General features: G+C 54.0%; 6 protein-coding genes across 6 annotated transcripts; 3 read left to right on the top strand and 3 right to left on the bottom strand.

The window, feature by feature from the left end:
• Positions 1–1,031: 1,031 nt before the first annotated feature.
• Z520_08109 (uncharacterized protein) lies at positions 1,032–1,649 on the top strand (the record flags this gene model as incomplete). The annotated part of the gene is made up of 1 exon (XM_016778606.1): positions 1,032–1,649. The coding sequence occupies one exon, from the start codon at positions 1,032–1,034 to the stop codon at positions 1,647–1,649; it is 618 nt and encodes a 205-aa protein (XP_016630454.1).
• Positions 1,650–2,984: 1,335 nt separating this feature from the next.
• On the top strand, positions 2,985–4,511 carry Z520_08108 (uncharacterized protein; the record flags this gene model as incomplete). The annotated part of the gene is made up of 3 exons (XM_016778605.1): positions 2,985–4,212; positions 4,260–4,427; positions 4,489–4,511. 3 exons carry the CDS (start codon positions 2,985–2,987, stop codon positions 4,509–4,511), a joined length of 1,419 nt encoding a protein of 472 aa, XP_016630453.1.
• Positions 4,512–5,111: 600 nt separating this feature from the next.
• Z520_08107 (uncharacterized protein) lies at positions 5,112–5,918 on the bottom strand (the record flags this gene model as incomplete). The annotated part of the gene is made up of 2 exons (XM_016778604.1): positions 5,112–5,789; positions 5,877–5,918. The coding sequence occupies 2 exons, from the start codon at positions 5,916–5,918 to the stop codon at positions 5,112–5,114; spliced, it is 720 nt and encodes a 239-aa protein (XP_016630452.1).
• Positions 5,919–7,573: 1,655 nt separating this feature from the next.
• Positions 7,574–8,793, top strand: Z520_08106 (uncharacterized protein; the record flags this gene model as incomplete). Its single annotated transcript, XM_016778603.1, has 3 exons — positions 7,574–7,679; positions 7,780–8,050; positions 8,151–8,793. 3 exons carry the CDS (start codon positions 7,574–7,576, stop codon positions 8,791–8,793), a joined length of 1,020 nt encoding a protein of 339 aa, XP_016630451.1.
• Positions 8,794–9,054: 261 nt separating this feature from the next.
• Positions 9,055–10,299, bottom strand: Z520_08105 (uncharacterized protein; the record flags this gene model as incomplete). Its single annotated transcript, XM_016778602.1, has 1 exon — positions 9,055–10,299. One exon carries the CDS (start codon positions 10,297–10,299, stop codon positions 9,055–9,057), a length of 1,245 nt encoding a protein of 414 aa, XP_016630450.1.
• A 343-nt stretch (positions 10,300–10,642) lies between these two features.
• On the bottom strand, positions 10,643–12,262 carry Z520_08104 (uncharacterized protein; the record flags this gene model as incomplete). Its single annotated transcript, XM_016778601.1, has 1 exon — positions 10,643–12,262. One exon carries the CDS (start codon positions 12,260–12,262, stop codon positions 10,643–10,645), a length of 1,620 nt encoding a protein of 539 aa, XP_016630449.1.
• Between the last annotated feature and the right edge of the window lie 167 nt (positions 12,263–12,429).

The following is a 12,429-nucleotide window of genomic DNA, read 5'->3' as shown; positions in this document are numbered from 1 at the left end:
TTGGTAGTGTGCGAGAACAGTGGCTGTTGCCTGTCCATGTCCCATCAGCAACTTATAGCTTCGAGGACAGGACCGAGTCTTTCGCCTCTTGAGCTCAGATCTTGACTCGAACCCAGAGTCATCTCCTGTTCCCACTCCGTACCATCGCATCCCATAATTCTTCTCCAAGATCTTGCCGGAAGGCAAGAGTAATGATGAAAAAATGGGTTTTCATGGCCAAAAAATACGCGGACAAGAGCCCCGAAGGACACTCGATGGCGACATCCTCCGCGATGTGCAATGCAGGGACACCGCTATAGCAGGCTCAATGCTTGAGCTGAGTCGCTCCCACAAGGTCTATTGAAATGTTAGTGGTCAAGACTTTCATGGTGCTCAGGGAAGGGTGACATACAAGTATGAAGAAAAGAAAAGGAAGTCAAGTTCGGAGAGAGCGTCGAGGAGAAAAGAAATAGTCGGATTTCTCGCCAAGCACCGCCAAAAACGCCAAGACTCTGAGACGCGCTATGCTGGATATGGACCAGCTCTGTAGCTGTGCCTCTGGAACGCAAAGACAACCTTGAAGTCGATATGTGGTCGACATTCGTCTGCATGTCCAGGTGCCCAGCGACCTTCTCCTGGTACGTTGATGCTGATCCTCCTTCATCTCTTTCGTACTTCAAACCTCATGTACTCAAACTCTACCACGTCCACCGCCCCAACTGGTGGGCTAGCGTGCTTGACCAAAGGTGAGAAAAGCATTAATCTACCGATGGTTCCATCATACTGCTCTTACTTGTATTTGTTCCCACTTTGGATGAGAAGTCTGTCGACGGTAAGTTCTGGGATGGTCGGAACAGAGAATCACATCTGGCTCCTTTGCAAACATGGTTTCCAACCTGTAGGTTCGAGTGGCTGATCACTTCTCAACCGACACACATATATCCTGTTCGACTCATAAAATCCTCGGAAGTTGGCCACATCCCTAATATCATCATCCCTGCCTGATACTGTTGTAAGAACTTCAATTCTTTCTGCTGCGTTTAAGCACATTCATGGATCCTGTTGTATTCAGATTCAAGCCTGCCCCAACACAGATGGATCTTAAGGGAAGTACCATCGAAGGAATCGTTGGCATCGCGTTCATGTTGGCCATTCTCATGTTCTTCGTCACCCTTGCCTTTGTGCGCCATATCAGGACAAGGCGGCCAAGTCGTCGCGCACAACGATACCTTCCCGCCAGTCGACGCCTCAGGCTTGATGCCCCCGAGGGGACTGTGGACAACCTTCATCCCCCTCCGCCAGCTTACGAGACTCTCTACCCTGTTGCTGGGCGCCCGCAGTTCCGGCCTTGGTCATGGTGGGCGACGTACTTGCAACTGGGCAATGAGCACGAGACTGCGGACCCTTCAGACGGCGATGTTGAAGAAGGAACTGGGAGCCCGTCCCAGCTCAGAAGCAGCCCTCCAAGCTCTCCAACATGGGCGCCGCCTCTCTTGCCTCCTCCCTACGAGCTCATCGCTTGTGCTGATTGGGTACGGAATACTCGGACTGCTGCAGCAATGCGAGAACCCCATGTAATTGACGCGGATGCCTGGTCAAGTCTGACCACGAGGGAAAGGCGGAGGGAAATCCTAGTGACCGAGAGGGAGATATCCCCTAGCGAAGGATGAGGAAGGCCAATGGCTACTGTATCAAGGTTTCAAAATGGTAAAGCAGCCAGTCGATATACACTTTTTTCTGCGTCTCCGACTAAATCTTTCTGCTCCAGGCATCACGAATATCGAAAGCCTTCATTTGAAGCCTCTCAGTCGGCCTAGGATACTTCTTGAGGGGATAGTCAGGGCTACCGCAAACAAAGTCTAACCCCTGTGCTCTGGAACATATTGAGCCCTCGTCCCGAGACAAGCAACCTTTGCGCACCCGCTACGTCTCCAAAATGGGATCAAAGAAAAACGACATCCAGACTTCCCCCATGCACCATTCCCCATTTGCACCTCCCAGGTTTTGCAAACTACCCTCGCCATAAAACATTGCCATTACCATCTGAAGAGACTTTGCCATCAACGGGCGTCCAGCATCATTTGGACCAGAATCAAACAGTCAGAGCATCGACAGCTTAGAAATACACGGGCTCGAACCGCCGCTCGGGCTGAGGCTAAGGGAGAGATAGAGACCATTGTCCGAGACAGAGGTTTGGGAACCCACAAATGATCGAACAATATCATCATAATATATGCACTCGACGATCTCCCTGCCTGCCTTGCCTTGCCTTGCCCTTCCTTCCATGGGCTGACGACAAAGGAACAACTCGAGAACCGCACGACGAGACCAGACCTGGCCAGTCCAAGCCAGGGGAGATACTCACACCCTCGCAACTACCTTCCTTACCCACTACCCCATGAACCCACTTGCTAACTCACTCACATCTTTACTCAATCCGGTCAAAACTAGAGAAGTGGTCTCAGCGACGTCAAAGAAATGGATGTCTCTGAATATGGATCAGGGGGACTACCTCGTACTGGGTTTCGGTGTCTGTTGGCAGACGGGAATGAGATCTTACACCTGCGCTATCAATGCCTCAGCAGTGTCGTGTCACTATTACTTAAAGCACGCATCGACTTCGCCATGCATGCCACCAGCCTCATCAGAAAGCATCCGAGATATACACACATATTGTCATCCTTGCATCCATTTTTCTCCATCGACCCCTACCTACATCGACAGAGCTTTCCAGCTTATCCTTTCCGTCCGTCGTTCTACCCATACCCTTTGCCAACGTTTGTCTTGTCAATCATTGAACCCATCCCCATCCTGTTCGGCCATCTGTTTTTGACATTTTCCTCCCACCGCGCACGGTATTCGAGTCTCTCACTATCTTTCTACAACGAGCCCCAGCCAGCAGCCTCTGGAGATTCCTTCCTACCCCATACCCATACCCATACCCTCACATTCATTGGAGCCCGAGCATTGAATAGTCCTGGAACCGGGTCAAATCGCACGCAAACATGAATGAACCAGCAATGATATCCTTCTTCAGCGTCACAGGGGTGATTTTGCTGGTTGCAGGCGTCGCAATTTGGAGGACCCATGGCCGTGGCCGGCGGAGCCGCCGAATGCACAGCACCAAAGCCGAAGCCGACAACGACGACGATACGGCGATCGAGAACGACTGCGACGACGGCTGGGCCCAAGTGCCAAACACCTGCAGTGTTGGAGTTCAAGAAGAAGAAGAGATGCGTAGCATGGCAAGAGGACGGCCCGGTGTGGATGAAAAGGTCTACCAGACACCACTCGCTACCGTGTCCATTACCCCCGGCGTCGAGGCTGAGACGAGCCAGAGCCACCCGATGATTGATGCTCAGACCTCTAAAGGATCAAGGCCAACAGATATAGTGGCATTTGAGAACCTCGGTGGATATCGATATGGCGATTTTGCCTATGGGCATGACAATATGGCACCGCTTCCAGTTCCTCCGGCTTCGTCCCAAGACCGCCATCTAAACCCATATAGTCATCATTCGCCTGCAGGTGGCATTGCGGAAGTCGAAGCTGTTCCTGCTCCGGCAGCATGTCCTTATCCTCCTCCCACTATTCAGACCTCCGACAGGGTTTCGGTGGAATTGGGACAGCACGGGTCTGGGTCCCGACTGACATCGTACAATGGGCTTCCACCACACCGTGACGATATGATGGCGGCACTCCCAATCCCCAAGGACCATCCGCTTTACCAACATCATCCGCATCATCAGGTTGTTGAATGCCCAGCACCGGCCCCAGCAGCGCCTAATAAACAGGATCATCCAGACCGCAGCAAGCCACCACCTCCAACAACGATCCAGTACGAGCGCGAAAGTCTTGTCCCTGCTCCTTTGAATCCGCGGCGCGGAAGGCATAATAGCCCCCAACACGTCGGCGATCAGAACCACAAGCCAACAACTGCCTCGACCACCGAACCACCTGCAGCGCTGGAGCCGGCTGTCCCCACATTGGCAAGGCCCTCAAGTGCTCCTGCTCGGCAGCCAACTTCCATCTCCAGATCGACGGGTCAAAAGACCGAGACGAGATACAGCGTGTTTGAGAGTCCGCTGAGGCAGCATCCACCGGAGTTGAAGAGGGGATTACAAGATGCAACAAGGGATATCGTGGTGCAAACTCCAGTCCACGATTCAAGGGCTATAATTTGCCAGATTGGAGCAGACGATCAAGTCCAGAATGAGTGGCCTTTGACGACAGGTGCAATGCTTCCGGTTCAACATTGTCCGATCCAAACACCAAAACAGCCCGTGAGCGCGTCGTCCGATCATCGTCGTCATCAAAAACCACACCAACGCCATCGCCATTTCAGCTCGTGCAACGATGCTACTTGGACGACCGTCCCCCTAACTCCATCTTCGCAGTCATCCTGCAAGCCATCGAGGTGGAGTTGGACGGCCGAGGATTTCAGGGTGGTGAGCATTGGGGGAGATAATGTCGTGTGAAGGGTTGAAACTAGTTGCTGATGCGATGTAGTGGGGATTGTCATCTGGTCGTAAAAAAGGGATTGATTTGAGGATGCTGGGAAGAGGGGGAGGTGTTTCCGGGACACGATGGCAACCTTTTGATATCATCGAAGGAGATGGAGGATGGTCTCTTGCCGTGTTTCTCTCACCAAGTGTTGTAAAGCCCCTTAACGAGGGATCCGAAGTCGAGAAGTTTTTCATATTGGCAGCTGGCATGTCTGGAGTAGTACTGGTGTAATTTTTTCTTTGATGAGCGTACTCGTGGATTTTGATGTGATGGAGATGTTAGCACAGTGCCTGCCATCCGATTGCTTTTTTTCGCAATATGCCTCGAGACGTGGATGCCTCTTGCTGGACTGCGTAGACTTCCATGGCTTCCAACCAGAGATTCGCTCCACAAAGAAATTTGGTATGAACGAAGCCTCGATAACCCCCAATATCCCGCTCCAGATGAACGGGTTGTAGTGCACGCAGAGGGTGAAAACCTGTATGATTTCTCGATCTCCCCCAGCAAAGTGGCGCTCCATCCCTCGGTGTAAACGTGTTCGCTCCGTGGACATGGATTCCGAGTTTTGGAATCTCGGACACCATTCGCAATCTCATTCCATTGTTGGCTAGCTTGGCAGGTCATCATCACCTCTTATTCCCCACGGCGGCCCATCTCTCTCGACTCTTGACCCCGACGCCTTCATCCACGGTCGAGCCGGCACCGCTGCTCCCACCGGCCGCCCAGCCTTCACCGATCTCTCCGACGACTCTGCCCGGCCGACCCGCGATGACCGTGCCGCCAGCCCAGACGGTATTCGCGGGCAGCACCGTGCCATCGAGGATCTTGACGTTGTCCTTGATCATGACCATGTTCCCGATGGTGCAGTTGGCGCCGATCCAGACGTTGCTCCGGATCTCGGCGGCGCGGACGTGCGTGTTGGGGCCGATGTAGACGTAGTCGGAGATCCGGAGCATGAAGTAGGTCATGGTCTGTTGCGGTTCTCCGCTGTTGGGGTTGGCCACGGTCGTGAGCCGCGAAGGCGGGTGCAGCGTGCAGCCGGGGCTGATGAAGACGTAGCGGCCCAGGTGGATCGAGGTTTGATCTTGCGTTGTTGTTGTCGCCGACGATGACTTCTGGTCACCCCCCGGCGCCGGCGCCGGCTGCTGCGGTTGTTGTTGTTGAGAGGAAGGAGGCTTGGGCTGCGCAGGTCGAACGAGGTCCCCGTGGATCACGACGTCGTGCTGAATCACGCATTTCCCGGCGAGGATGATGTGGCGCGGACCCAGGACGCTGGCTCGCCGACTGATCTTGTTGCCCGTTTCCTAAGGGAAACTTGCTCGTCAGCATTTTTCAATTGTCCGCCAGGGGTTGAGAGACCTTTGGTGGTGAATGGGGACGGGTGGACCGACTGTTTCGATATACTCGCCCCGAACCGACGGCTTGGGCGCCATCACTAGGTTGAAAAGATTTGCAACCTGTTATCCAGCAATGCCTCTTGCAAAGCTAAAGGTACATCCGCAGAGAGATACCGTTGCGTGGGGTGGATTGGTTTTGGAGTTTTGCTATCCGAGTCACGCTCAATGCCCACAATCGAGACGCGGTTTTGAGGGTCGCGGGTCGCGGGTCGCGGAGCGTCAGTCGCGAATGCGGAGAAAGCTACCTAGGTACGAGGGTACATATTACCAGTCACACGACAAAGCCTGCACGGTGTTCACCAGCTCTCAAACTACCTATCTTCTGCTTCCTGCGTCTCACTACTCGCTTGCCTACTAATGCCGAGTCTTGCGTCCTTCTTTCCGATGGTTTCCACTACATTGGCCAAATGGGGTCCGTGGACGCCACAGGGGTATATCAATCACGCCACAGCACACGCAAACCATGTCGCCTGATGATGACAGCCTCGCAGCTTGCCGGGACACCTTCAATGGCGTCGCATAGGAGGAGCCTTGGTGGCACCCGCGGTAGGAGTCACACACATCTTTACCAACTCCAGTACTTGGACAATCGGCCAAGGGCTCACACGCTCGGCCTCGACTCCAGTCTATCCCTTCTGCATGCCTGCTGTACTCGTAGCACAGTACCATGAGAGCACCGTAAGTCCGCTGCTACCCAATCTAGGTCCCATAGCCTCGACAAGGCACCGCGAACTCCACACAGGGCGAGCAAGTTATCTTTATCTCCGATGATCGACATACAAAGACCAACCTCAAACACTGCGGACTGAGATCGTCTCTACCGCTTATTCGGCTTGGTGATGAGGTAGGTAGCACCAAGCGCAACCGTGTCGCTTGCGCTCCAACGATTTTCTGTCATGGCTGGCTTCGGATAGACATCGCCGGGAAGAAAGCAACGTTCCTGGATCCAATAGTCTTCGGGCGTCCCCGCAAAGGAGCAGGAGATGTCGAAAAGTTTCATTTGCAGCTTCGAAGAATACGTGTGGTCTTTCGCGGTTTGAGACATGCGGTATGGGCTGGATTGATCCTATCCGCTTTGTCAGCGCAGGGGAGGAGCTTCCGACTATTCTTCTCGCCGAGAACTATTGCCAACAGCACATCTCCATAATCGAACCTTCATTGGAACGAGTTGAAAGATGATTTTTTTTCTTTTCGATCCGTCCCGCTAAGGGGGGCAGCCCATCTCGCCATGTTCCTAGTTTCCACGTGGAGTGGCGTGACCATCATCCGCCTGGGGGGCGGGGACCGTCACAAGAATCTTGTCCTTGCTGGATATTGAAAACCGGGATAACGCCACTCGTTGATCAAACTGAAAAACGGATGTTTCGAGATTTCCCGCGTGAAGGGGCCATTTCGCACCTGTAGAACCATGCGGCAGCGTAAGCGAGTATCTAGAAGGTGATTTAGACGTCCCATTCACATGGTAGCCCAGTGGGTCAAGTCGGGAAGAACAACCAGGAGAGTTGCCAGCGGTCTTGAAATCATGAGTTTGCCGTTGCGGAACGCCAGCTGAGGTTGGAACTTCATAAAGCTGTCGATTCCTCGGGCAAGGAACGCTTCGGACTTCGAAAGATCAGCAGCATCCGTCCACGCTCTCTTGCCGACATATTTCTGGGAGATCCTGCTCCTTTTACACTAGACGTTTACACGCAATGGGGGAGCTTCCCAAGGATATGGAACATGTGGAGCGGCGCGAACTGTATATCTCGCTCCCAGTTCGAGTCCAGTACCTCCAGCAATTCCTTGAATTCGGAGCAGGTAAGTGCTCTCTCCTCGGTTGTGGAGGGCTTCAAATAGGTTTCCACTGTCGACCAGTGAAGAATAGGACGCCTCCGCTGACTGCTGGCCCAAAATCTAGACGATGTCGTCGCCCTGATCGAGGGACAGAAATATATCAAAGCAATTATTCCAGCAATCGTCAACATGGTGTACAAGAAATTGCTGAAGCACGACATCACGGCCCGGGTCTTCAGTACGCGAGACAGCCGCGTTGAAGAAAACCCCTCCAAATGGATCAAAGAAGACGACGCCCAGATCCGGCACCGAAAGATGTTTCTGAGGTGGTACCTCACGAAACTCAACTCCGATCCTAGCAAGATGGAGTACTGGCAGTATCTGGACAAAGTAGGGTAAGTGTATATGTACCTGTCTGTGCGGCCTTGTGGCTGTACATTTGAACCAGCAAACTTGGCCTACTGGGGAGAAAAGCATATCTGACAACGCTCGCAGGTTGATGCACGTGGGCAAGGGACGCCGCAATCCTCTCCATGTGGACTACATCTTTCTCGGTGCTTGCCTGGGGTACATCCAGGACTCGATGACGGAAGCCATCCTCTCACACCCGCGGCTGGAGCTCACGCAAAAGATCGCCATCGTCAAGGCGATCGGCAAGGTGATCTGGATCCAGAACGACTTGATGGCGAAATGGCACGTCGAGGACGGGCGAGAATTCCTCGACGAAGAAATTGAGGGGGATTTGGAGGCCGAGGCGCGCGAGCCCGAAGGGTACCTCAACGGGAAGCGAATCCTGGGCAATGGCGGGGTGGGAGGCGAAGACGACGACAGCTCATTTGTGGGCACCGTGTCGTCGACGTCGTCGGACAAGAGCACCACCAGTCTTGGCCGCACGATGGAGCAGGTGCGTCTGTCCAATGAACAGCAAAAGATGACCTGTCCCTTCAGCGGCATGGTGAGCACCGGCGCAGAGGACATGGAGAAGCAGCGAGCCGCCACGTGGCGACCGAGCCGGCGAGAGCTGTTGCAGTCCGACCCGGCGTCGCCTCCTCGTCCTCCGACGGGTATCCCGCGACTCAGGGTGATTGATGGGAAGACAAGCTGTAAGGAGAATTTGGATCTGAATCCGTTCGCATAAGCAAAGCCGACCGCAGGCAAGCATCCTCAGCCTCCTGAAGGCCGTCATATTGACCTGCGAGTAGTTATATAGGAAGTGACAAGAGCCAATCAAAGGGGTATGTATAGTAGGCCCAGTCCCGACGATTGCCTTATTGCAGATGTGGTCCGGGAGTGTTGCGATTACTCTAAGCACCAAGCCTTCACGGCAAGGGTGCCTAGGTATGGAAGCTCACTTTAGCATAGCGGTGGTCGTTTTCCCACGGCCCAAGCTAATCTCTGTTCAGAATATTCGTGCGGCGAGACTGGCGCCAATGTCTAATAACCCTGCACGGCCGTTGTTACCGCTGCTTTCGGCGTCCAAGCGATCAACAGCCCGAGTCTCGCACGCTTCGGCAAACTCAATCATAGCTTCGTAAGATTCGTTGGCCGAACCAACAAATGTTCCCCAATGGACTCCAATGCTGTTCCGTGATTGAACATCGACATGTATCGCGACAGCATCTGCTGGAGAAGCATGGACGGACGCAGGGATGTCGTGATGCGATAGTCGAAGCCCCATGTACGAAAAGAAACCGAGAGTTCCACCGCGCCATATGGGAATGAATGAGAGATCGATAGGGCCGAATTTGTCCCCAATCTCTTTAAAGACCGGACAAACAACGTCGGATCTCGACGTCCTCCGATAGCCTGTGTCTCCGGCATGATAGATAACGCCTCGTCTGGTCGCTGTAGATTCACTTGATTCATCCTGTGAGCGAAGAAAGCGCTCGATCACCCAACCACACCAGAGCGTACGTCCCGAGTCTACAGGACTCCGGGCAGAATTATGCTGAGCGGGCACACATGAGAATCTGAAGATGACTTGCTCGGTCGACGCTGGTTCTGGTTGGACACCGAAGTCTTCCAGACTGTACTCGCGATTCTGCCACCAATCCATCTCACAGGTTTGTGCATCCGGGACTCCCATGGATGACATCCATTGTTTGAGGCCAAGTCCGACAAAAAACTTGGCCCGAGGAAATTCCTTGAGAATTGCCTGGATTGATGCAGCATCCAGGTGGTCGTAATGATTGTGAGAAATAAAAACTGCATCGCAACCTGGCAGATCCTCGGGCTGACAAGGAGCTTTCTTGAACCGGGTGACACCGCTATTCGGGGTCGGCCCTGCTCGCATAGAAAAGATAGGATCAAATAGAAGCCATGTGCTCCGGTACTCAGGGTTGTCGAGAGGCGGGAGCTCCACCAGGGCGCTGGCATGACCTAACCATGTTCCGATTACACAGCTGGCCTTCTCAAGCTTCTTCTTGTCCAGGTCCGCCTTGCCCCAGTCTGGGATGATGACATTGAGTTGTCGGGCGTTCTTGTGGCCACTGAGGTCATCGGTGTACCATCCAAGCGGGAAGGACGATTGAAAGAGTTCCGCCCAGGTCGGCGTCGCTGCGGATGGCCATGGATTGACGAATGCACTGGCGGAATTGTTGGAGTGGTGAGCGGGACGTGATGGTTTTCGCTTCGGGCCAGACATTGTGGTATTCAAACCAACCCGATGACGAGCATTGTCATAATGCTATGTTCTTGCTAAGTGAGTACCTAGGTATGGTAAAGAGGGTATGGGAAAGTGAAGCGGATGGGAAGAAGAGTCAAGCAAGTTGAAAGGATGAAACTAGAACGTCAGATCAACAACCGAAGTTGAGCCATCGAGCAGTGGCAATGACGACATGTACATAAGAGCATCGCCGTGGCTATCGCCATCGCCATCGCCAGTGCCGTCGAACGCAACTTCAGCTACATAGCACAATCCTGAAGTGCATTCAATTGATGATGAGCATTTCTACATGTATGCAAAAGGGCCCGAGTTAACCTGGAAATCAAATTGCCAACCCGCTCAAATTCGCCGCGTCTGCCTTGTCTTTGTCTAGTTCCTTCTTCTTCACATCCAGTACAACAGCATTCCCATTTTCCTCCACCGCCGCGTCTCCAGGCACGTTGATCCCCCACTTTGTGCAAATCCGTCTCGCTACCCCTTCGCCACTCCACCAGGCCCCTGTGGTGGTTCCCAACGCTATAAACGGCGCCGTGTGTTCGCCTGCCAGCCACACGCCCTTTTTCCACAATCCGCCCGCGTCGCGCATAACCTCGATGTCCTCGTCACCTCGCTCCAGACCGACTTGGAAGTTACAGTAGGAGCCGTTGCCGGCGAAGGGGTCGGCTTGCCACGTTGTCATAAGGAATGATCGGGGCTCGCACCCTGGGCTGCTGGGTTTGTAGTTGGGGAGACGGGAGTAGAATGCAGATGCGAAGTTGTTGAGGACTGCGTTATATTCCGTCGAATGTGTGGTGAGGCCCTTGATGGACTCGACGAGATGTGTCCCACACGGCCCGTAGATGTAGAACAACAGCGTCGGGTGTGCGCAGGGCGGCGGCAGATGAGCGAGCGACACGATGGATTGGTTCCATGCCTCGTCGCTTGCGTGAGGGACGTAGGCTGGATCGTGGAAGTGGGTGTGCACAGGATAGCTGGCCAGGTCGGGCTGCCCGTCCGCGTCGGGAGATAGCCAGAAGGCCGACGGAAACGTCACGTAGAGCTTCTCGAGGCGCCCATAGTTGATGCTGGAGATGGCTGAGGCCAGTCTCGAAGGTAATGCCGGCGTGAATGCCCTTGTGTGGTGCCGTTTGAGCCAGCCTAGAGGGCAGGTGATGACCACCTCGTCAAAGGTCGATTGTTCGCCGGATACGGCCGTGATGGTGACCTTGCCATCATCTTTGTCGCTGTCGTCGGAACCCGTCTCGAAATGGACGACTTCCGTCCCTAGTCTCAGGTCGACTTTGCCCTTATCTGTCGCAGAGCGGCCGATTTCCTTCAAGATATCCTTGTAAGTCCCGGCCACGAAGACATTTTCCCCTTCGATACATTCTTCCAAGAAGAAGAACTTGAGGCTCTGTTTCTCGACCGTGTCGCCCACAAAGGGACCCCACATCTGCGCTTCGTGGAGTAGGTCTTCCCTTTGCCGTTGAGTGAGCTTCTCGTCTGTGTCGAGCTTGGACTGGAAGTACTCATAGAGACTGACCCCTGGGTCGATGTCAGCGGAGTGCTCGTCGGAGTATTTGAACGCATCAACGACCATCTCCCACATTTTACTCGATAGTTCGATAGCTTCAGAGTCGGATCTCCTCTTCCCCTCGATGTCGAAAAGCGCCTGGTCCTCTTCCGGCTCCAGGATAGTGGTGCCTGTCCTTTCAGCAAGATGCATAATGGGATTGCCACTGGTGCCGTGAATCCAATTCGGTCCCATGTCCACGAGGTAGCCACCTGATTCCAGTTGGTGGACTCTCCCACCGATCCGATTCCGCGCTTCAAATAGTGTCACCTTGACGCCACTGCGAGCAAGGACGTCTGAGCACCGAAGTCCCGCGATGCCAGCCCCGATGACCGCCACGCGGGGAATTTTGCCTGATGACAGCGTGCTGGCATGTCGGAGGGCTTGCATGGTAGAAGAGGGACGCGAGGATGATGGCATTGGACCATTTGCATGGCCATTGTGCGCACTGTTAGCAAGGTCTCGAGAGATTCGAGACATACAATCCAGGCCAGATGTCGACGGGGGCGATGATCTGTGCAACGATAACAGACGTGGATGGGGCCTGAGTGGGCGAA

The sequence above is a fragment of the Fonsecaea multimorphosa genome (assembly GCF_000836435.1).
Source record: "Fonsecaea multimorphosa CBS 102226 unplaced genomic scaffold supercont1.17, whole genome shotgun sequence".
In the NCBI taxonomy this organism is placed as follows: domain Eukaryota; kingdom Fungi; phylum Ascomycota; class Eurotiomycetes; order Chaetothyriales; family Herpotrichiellaceae; genus Fonsecaea; species Fonsecaea multimorphosa.
This window is presented reverse-complemented; position numbering and strand designations above follow the sequence as displayed.